The following is a 7718-nucleotide window of genomic DNA, read 5'->3' on the forward strand; positions in this document are numbered from 1 at the left end:
GTCGTATGACGAAAATCGGATGCAGGGTGAATCCAGCAATTGACTGTAGGATTACGTATTAGGTTGTGTTTTACAGAACGTCAATTACTTATGTACTTTTGTTCCAGTATATGAGTACATATACCGTATATTGTATCATCGTATCATGATTTCAAGATTCAAACTCCAACATTTTTTATTTTAACAAATATATAGTAGTTATAAATAAGAAAAACACAATACAATATATATATTCAGAAGTTATCTTGTCTTTCGTAGATTGACACAGATGTATGAAATAAAAGGAATATTTGTAAGGAGAAATACGTCGTGTTATAAACAAAGTTATAATTTATTCGCGAAAGTAATGCTTTCTTCTTATCGTTTATTATAATCCTCCAAGATGTATCAACAAATTTATTATTTATTGTTCCTTAAACGTCTTAAATTTAAATTATTTATTAATCCTTAACCTCGGATCTACAATAGAGTTTTAAGCCTTAAGCCATAAGAAATGGACGAATCATAGTCGATTATTCTCCTCGAATTCGACTGTAATTAAGGGGATGGGTGGAATAAAGGCCTAATTGTAAAATTTTGATATTAATAAAAATTAAAATAACTTGCTACTTTTTTTATTATACACAAATGAGTACAGTATCGAATGAATTTATGTAATGTCTTTAAGAAGCTGCATGTTACAGTACTTTTCTATTACGATCAATATTACATGAAAAAGCTAATTGCTAGAAAAAGGGTAGCGAAGTAGAATTGTGCCTTTATTCCGTCCATTCCCTCAATTGGTCAATTTCTTACGACTTAAGGCTTAAAACACCTATTGTAGATCCGGACTAAGGGGATCTCAAATCCGGATCTACAATAGAGTTTTAAGCCTTAAGTCGTAAGAAATTGACCAATTACAGTTGAATTCGAGGAGAATAATCGACTATGATTCGTCCATTTCTTATGGTTTAGAGCTTAAAACTCTATTGTAAATCTGAGGTAAAGCCGTCTGTATTACCGACTAAATCGTAATTTTTGTATAACAAATACTTTTTTTTCTTTCACAGATTCTCTCTCTCTCTCTCTCTCTCTCTCGAAAATCCTTTTCCAGAATTAAAGTATACACATTAATACGTGTTTGTGAGGTGGAATTTATGCTGAGAACGATAAAAAATTTTTCTTAAGATTTTTCAATTTCGAAATTTTTTGTTGTTTTCGGCATAAATTCCACCTCACAAACACGTATTAATGTGTATACTTTAATTCTGGAAAAGGATTTTCGAATCTGTGAAAGAGAAAAAAGTATTTGTTATACAAAAATTACGATTTAGCCGGTAATATAGACGGCTTTATCCCGGATCTACAATAAGTGTTTTAAGCCTTAAGTCGTAAGAAATTGACCAATTACAGTCGAATTCGAGGAGAATAATCAACTATGATTTGTTTATTTCTTATGGCTTAAGACTTAAAACTCTATTGTAGACCCGGACTTAGGATCCCCTTAAGACAAAACACTTTTGAATTTAGCGTGCTATGATGTCTGCTGTTTTACCTACAGGTGCTTTAGATGTTCTGAAAGCGATCGCGATATGGCGCACGTGTGACTGAGTCGTCTCGCGAGAAATCTAGACGTCTAGATTTCAAATTGTTCAAGTTGCTCCAAGTTGCTCCGATAATGCGCTTGGAACATACCGACATACACACGCAAGTCCTACATTAGTGTGCGTATAATCTACACACATCTATATGTATATGTATTACTCGGAGAATAGCGGAGAAACCGATGATGAGAGGAGCGGAACAAGATAGAATTGACATGACTTTTCGCAATTTTACTTCCAGGAGAATATCTTCTTCTTGTATTGATCGGAACAAGCAATTAATAACGTCTGACGCAACATACGTGCGATGGTTAAAACATTTAATTTAAAGCACTAAAGATAGATGCACGTCATGTTATTGTCTCTGAGATTGCATGTTATTTTCTCATAATCTTTATATTCCCCAATAATAAGTGAATAATAAAAAAAAGTTATTTTTTACAGACATTTTTTCTATAATGGCTCGCATACAGAAAGATTATCGCGTGCGAAAAGACACTTTACCGCTATTTGATAACGAAAGAAATTCTTGACACGATGTAATTGATAATTTATGCGTTGCGTAAAAAAAAGTAATAAAGAAAAATATAACGCAGCTAGGAAATCTTGGATTTACGACAAATCCAGCTACTCAGCGAAACTGGACGAAACTGACAATGGACGAAATCTGCGGAATCCAATGGATGGAGCTCGGGGTGCTCGGGTGGCGCGGGGCGCTCATGCGAGTTGCACGGCCCTAGTTTTCTGGAAATCGTCAGCGGTCCGGGGCCATTAAACGCGTTATATGTGTCTTGCAATTTGATCCTGCGGCGCTCGGGCCTCGGTTGCGCTGGTTGCGCTCGGTTCGGTCAGGTTCGGTGCACTGTGCACTTGTGCAGTGCCCAGTAGTGCCCTGATCGGGGTCGGAGAGTAATTTATTCTCGCGCGAATTCCTGGGCATCCGGGTCTCTGTCCGGCCAGACCTCCTGGATGCTCCTGGGTTCCTTCCCACGCCCGATGCCACCGTTGTCTCTCCCATCCGCTCCCGTTGTCGCGCAGCATCCGACACTCGTCGAGCCGAACGTCGACGGTCGACGGTCGACGGTCATCAGGAAGACGGTGTTCACGGCGTTGCCTTGCCAATTCTTCGGTGAGTAAATCAAAGTAAACGAGACGTATTGCGTCAACGCGTGGTCGTGATCGTCGTCGCGATCGTGATCGACGGCGCGAACGCTGACCTAATCTCGATCGTGAGTGCGAGTGTCAACGGTGGACGGTGTCGGTGAATTTGTAAAAGAAAAAAAATCTTGTTTTCGTTAATCACGAATTCGTATGTAGCTTGATTAACACATGCTCCATTTATTATAAATTTTAAAATAATTTCTACACTTGTGCATGCAACATCGAGTAATATTCTATAAAATAAAATATCAAAAATTCTGAAAGCACTTATGTTTACTATTGTGATTCGGAGATTAGAAATAACACTAAAGAGATGCTATATTTTTGCAGAGTAAATAAATGCAAGTTTCTGAGTAATGCAGGGCATGATGCCAGTTAAGACAAAATCACGTGTTACTGAAAATATGGGGGTCACTGGTGGACTGGTGGATGCCCGTGCCAAACAAGTTTTAAGAGAGGCCGTAGATGCAGTTGTTAATAGCTTTGCAAAACACAGTCAAGGTTATGGCAGAGGTATATTATAAAGAAATATTTCTTATTATTAGCTTAATTTTATTAGCCATTTAACCACATTTATAATTTTGTTTACTTTTGTATGTACACACATTTTTTCTTATATATATACAGTAAATGTCGTAGAAGCATTGCAAGAATTTTGGCAGATGAAACAAGCTAGAGGAACAGAATTGAGAAATGGTGCATTAGTTATTTATGAATCTGTTCCTGGTGCCAATCCACCTTACGTTTGTTATGTAACGCTTCCTGGAGGATCGTGTTTCGGGAGTTTTCAAAACTGTCCCACAAAGGCGGAAGCACGTAGATCGGCTGCAAAAATTGCACTGATGAATTCTGTATTTAATGAACATCCATCGCGAAAGATTACTGATGATTTTATTGAAAAAGCTGTCGCAGAGGCAAGGGCTAGTTTTGCCAAACCTTCAGCAACGTCCAACGGAGTTGGTAGTCAAGCACAAGTAAATAAAATCTGAAAAGTTATTTATTACATTAAATTAGAAACAATGTTTAAATGCATATGCTTTCAGGGAAGTGGTGATGAGAAAGAAGATCCAAACACAGGTATAGGTGCGTTCCGTTTTATGTTGGAATGCAATCGTGGAAGAACAATGTTGGAATTCCAAGAGTTAATGACAGTCTTCCAATTGCTTCATTGGAATGGCTCTTTAAAAGCCATGAGAGAGAGGCAGTGCAGCAGGCAGGAAGTAGTCGCGCATTATAGTCATCGGGCATTAGACGACGATATGCGTAGCCAAATGGCATTAGATTGGGTGGCTAGAGAACACGAAAGTGGTGGTGGGATCGTGGCAATGGAATTGGCTTTAGCCGAGCGTGAACTTGAAACTGCGCGATTAGCAGGACGAGAACTTAGATTTCCAAAAGAAAAGAAAGATATACTAATGCTCGCACATGCACAGGTTTGTCCGCAGTGAATTCTAACGTGAATGTCACTAAAATAAATAATGTACAAGACTGGTCTTTTGCAAGGAATAAGTTTTGAAAAAAAGACAAAAAAAATAGTTTTTTTTAAAGATTATTTTGTAAAGACCGTTTTACTTAATTCTTTTTAGGGCTTAACTTTATGGCAACGAAAACTTCCGTCCTTTTTATAAAGCCTATCTTTTCATAGAGCTTTTTTTTTATAAAGCATTTCTGGTGATAATAGATCTTAAATGGGATATTTTGATTATATAGAAATACTAAGTATATATGAATGTCATCATTAAGAATTATTAAGATATATCGTGTGTGCACACGATATAGAACACTCGCATTTTTACATATTACATTTTACTTGTATGTGTATATATTTTGGGACGCAAGGCTTTGTCTTCCATTATCTATATTTCGTAAGATTTCTGCTTAATCATCAGAGTATAATTCAATAAGATCGACAGATATAATTTTGCAATGTATTTGGAATTGAAAAAGGGTATGAAATGTGTACGCGCGCGTGTGATATTCACAATATGTAATAACTATAAATTATAAATTAAAAGCATTTTTAAGATAAAAAAATTTTAAGATAACAATCATACAAACAGGGCAATATATATAATTCATTTTTATGATTTATAAGAACGCTAAAAATATAAATTTTAAATAACTTGCATTATGAGATATAAAACAGAAACAAACTATTAGCATACCATGATATCCATTGGGTGGAAAGTTTTTTTTACCTAATATTTTGCAAGTTGGACATTTGCTTTTATATCATGCTTGTTTGAAGATATACTCTGAAGAAATATATCATTTTAATACTCATTCATATTGCTGTTATAAATTAGTATGTTTTATATATGCCAATTTGAAAGTGAATATATCATTTTCAGTTGAATAGGATACAATTTATAATTGTTTTATAAATAGTTTATGATTATTAAATAATGATACATCTTTTTAATGAATTTATTACAACATACCAATAAAATGGAACCCATGTACCCATCCTATTCAATAGTACTAAGGTTTTTTCAATACATTGTCCGTTTTCTCCATTGCTGTCTCTGCAGTTTCTTCTTGCATAGGATGGGCCAATACTTTATCTATAATTCCAAACTCTTTAGCTTGTGTTGGACTCATAAAATTATCTCTCTCCATACTCTTTGCTGCAACATGATTTTTATGAAATTTTATATGGTAAAGCCTAGATATGATATGGAAGGCATACCTATTTCTTCTAAATTCTGTCCAGTATGTTTCACATATAGTTCATTGATCTGTTGTTTCAGTTTAAGGATTTCTGTAGCTTGTATCTGAATATCTGTAGCTTGTCCTTGTACACCTCCTGATGGTTGATGTATCATGATTCTAGCATTTGGTAAAGAATGACGCATGCCTTTGGTTCCAGCTGCTAAAAGTAGACTTGCCATAGAACATGCTTGACCTACACACCATGTTGAAATAGGTGGAAGAACATATTGCATAGTGTCATATATTCCAAGTCCTGCCGTTACGCTCCCACCAGGTGAATTAATATATAAGTGAATCGGATTTTTACTGCTTTCTGACTGAAGAAAAAGAAGTTGAGCAATTACTGCAGAAGCTACAACATCTGTGACCTACAAAGATGATTGAATTTATTTCTATAAAATTATAAATTAATGTGTAAATATAATAATAAAAAACTTATGTATCGTACTGGACCCATAAGACAAATAATCCTTTCTTTCAGGAGACGCGAATAAATGTCATATGCACGTTCACCACGTCCACTTTGTTCCACTACAATTGGAACAAAGTTTAAATATCTACTGCTTACTTTGTGTCCATAAGCCTGTTAAAGAAAGAAAGCTAATTTAATTTGTCAATTTTCACAAAGAGATTATTTCGAAAGAATCATTTTTTTTTTTTGCGTTGGATATATTTTTGTACTTATAAAATACTCACCGTGATCTGTAGTAACCTATGTATTTTTTGCAACATTATGGCCGAATGGTAGCACAATAATTATTTAGAAAGGAATGTTTCCCAATAAGAGAATTCACGTAATGAGATATAGGGGCAATTACAATATCTCTGAGTAAAGACAAATGACTTATTACACTATAAAAAAATATAAAAACTCCATGTCAAATATAACCTACGTTCCGAACATACACTAATAAAGGTTCTAAATAAATTCTAAGAGATATTAGGAAATCGTACATAAGTGTAAGAGAAAAAAAACTCTTTCATGCCTATATATTAATTTGCTTCTTCTTGTTATCAGATATGACAAATATTACTATTTGTTTCAGGTTATGTGTTTTACATTTCTCAAAATACACTCTCTCTCTCTCACTCGCATCAGAAAGAAATTTAAGAAGTGAGAAGAATTATTCAAGCTAAAGTGAGAATATTGCACCACCAGCGCACTCTTCAGGTGCATTTTATCACTGTGTAACAGTTGGCATGAACCAATTGGAACCAGTAACCTTTTAAGCCCATGGCACATACAAAAACGTAAGGCCGTAAGACATAATCAGTAAGCGAATTGGCCAATCACGATAGAGACCGTAAGGCCAGTAGCGAATCCAATCTTATGCGAGGTCTACAATAGAAGTCGTAGCGGTCGTAGGGTCTTAAGTCGTAGAAAATTGACCAATCACAATTGATTATTCTTCTCATATTCGACTGTGATTGGTCAATTTTCTACGACTTAAGACCTTACGACTGCTACGACTTCTATTGGTTGCGTTCAGCAGAACGTTTGTTTTGCAACTGTTGTAAGTTTCCTTCGCACTAATTGGATCATATTTTTAGATCTAGAAGAATGGTCCTATCTCAGCAGACAATCATAAAACTGTTGCAAAACTGTTGAGTCTGCTGAACGCAGCCATTGTAGACCCCGCATTACGATTTCTTTACTGCTTACGTATTACGGCCTTACGTTTTTGTATGTGCCATGGGCTTTACGATTTCTTAATGCGGGGTCTACAATAGAAGTCTTAGCAGTCATAGGGTCTTAAGTCGTAGAAAATTGACCAATCACAGTTGATTATTCTTCTCATATTCGACTGTGATTAGTCAATTTTCTACGACTTAAGACCCTACGACTGCTACGACTTCTATTGTAGACCCCGCATTACTGCTTACGTATTACGGCCTTACGTTTTTGTATGTGCCATGGGCTTTAGGGTCATGGAACAAAGTCGGAATGAATTCCGACCGGAATCCATTCCGGATTATCCTCATATCCTATCTTTTTTCTGTCAATATTCCATTTCGTGGTTTCTTTCTCCATGGGAAGGCAGCCTAAAGCCTGATTTATAATGGCTGTAACTGTTAATTTATGCCGGTGCCGGTAAAGTTCAACCATAGGATTTCAATGCTTTCGTTCATACTAACTTGCCGTATTAATATGAACGAAAGCATTGGCTGCGTTCAGCAGACTCAACAGTTTTGCAACCGTTTTATGATTGTCTGCTGAGATAGGACCATTCTTCTAGATCTAAAAGTATGATCCAATTAGCG

General features: G+C 35.8%; 2 protein-coding genes across 4 annotated transcripts; one reads left to right on the top strand and one right to left on the bottom strand.

The window, feature by feature from the left end:
• Positions 1–2369: 2369 nt before the first annotated feature.
• On the top strand, positions 2370–4803 carry lft (Limb expression 1 family member lowfat). Its single transcript, XM_018453199.1, has 4 exons — positions 2370–2712; positions 3075–3257; positions 3372–3718; positions 3788–4803. The coding sequence occupies exons 2-4, from the start codon at positions 3101–3103 to the stop codon at positions 4190–4192; spliced, it is 909 nt and encodes a 302-aa protein (XP_018308701.1). The 5' UTR covers positions 2370–2712; positions 3075–3100; the 3' UTR covers positions 4193–4803.
• ClpP (Caseinolytic protease proteolytic subunit) lies at positions 3653–6545 on the bottom strand. 3 transcript variants are annotated; one of them, XM_018453202.1, is made up of 6 exons: positions 6411–6545; positions 6153–6281; positions 5905–6039; positions 5434–5824; positions 5186–5371; positions 3653–3729 (listed from the first exon to the last, which is right to left on the bottom strand). In XM_018453202.1, exons 2-5 carry the CDS (start codon positions 6186–6188, stop codon positions 5226–5228), a joined length of 708 nt encoding a protein of 235 aa, XP_018308704.1. In that variant the 5' UTR covers positions 6189–6281; positions 6411–6545; the 3' UTR covers positions 3653–3729; positions 5186–5225. The 3 variants fall into 3 exon arrangements, with proteins under 3 accessions (XP_018308704.1, XP_018308702.1, XP_018308703.1); XM_018453200.1 differs by having other exon boundaries at positions 6153–6308; XM_018453201.1 differs by lacking the exons at positions 3653–3729; positions 6411–6545 and adding an exon at positions 4910–4999 and having other exon boundaries at positions 6153–6360.
• Between the last annotated feature and the right edge of the window lie 1173 nt (positions 6546–7718).

Source organism: Mycetomoellerius zeteki, unplaced genomic scaffold, assembly GCF_001594055.1.
Source record: "Mycetomoellerius zeteki isolate Tzet28-1 unplaced genomic scaffold, Tzet1.0 scaffold367, whole genome shotgun sequence".
Classification (NCBI taxonomy): domain Eukaryota; kingdom Metazoa; phylum Arthropoda; class Insecta; order Hymenoptera; family Formicidae; genus Mycetomoellerius; species Mycetomoellerius zeteki.

Excerpts from the sequence above, each read along its gene's own strand:
- ClpP (XM_018453202.1), bottom strand. The coding sequence starts at position 6,188 with ATGTTGCAAAAAATACATAGGTTACTACAGATCACG. Across the intron at positions 6,040-6,152 it reads ATAGGTTACTACAGATCACG|GCTTATGGACACAAAGTAAG; the intron begins GTGAGTATTTTA and ends TTTCTTTAACAG. Across the intron at positions 5,372-5,433 it reads ACAGAATTTAGAAGAAATAG|CAAAGAGTATGGAGAGAGAT; the intron begins GTATGCCTTCCA and ends ATCATGTTGCAG.
- lft (XM_018453199.1), top strand. The coding sequence starts at position 3,101 with ATGCAGGGCATGATGCCAGTTAAGACAAAATCACGTGTTACTGAAAAT. Across the intron at positions 3,258-3,371 it reads CAGTCAAGGTTATGGCAGAG|TAAATGTCGTAGAAGCATTG; the intron begins GTATATTATAAA and ends ATATATATACAG. Across the intron at positions 3,719-3,787 it reads GAGTTGGTAGTCAAGCACAA|GGAAGTGGTGATGAGAAAGA; the intron begins GTAAATAAAATC and ends ATATGCTTTCAG.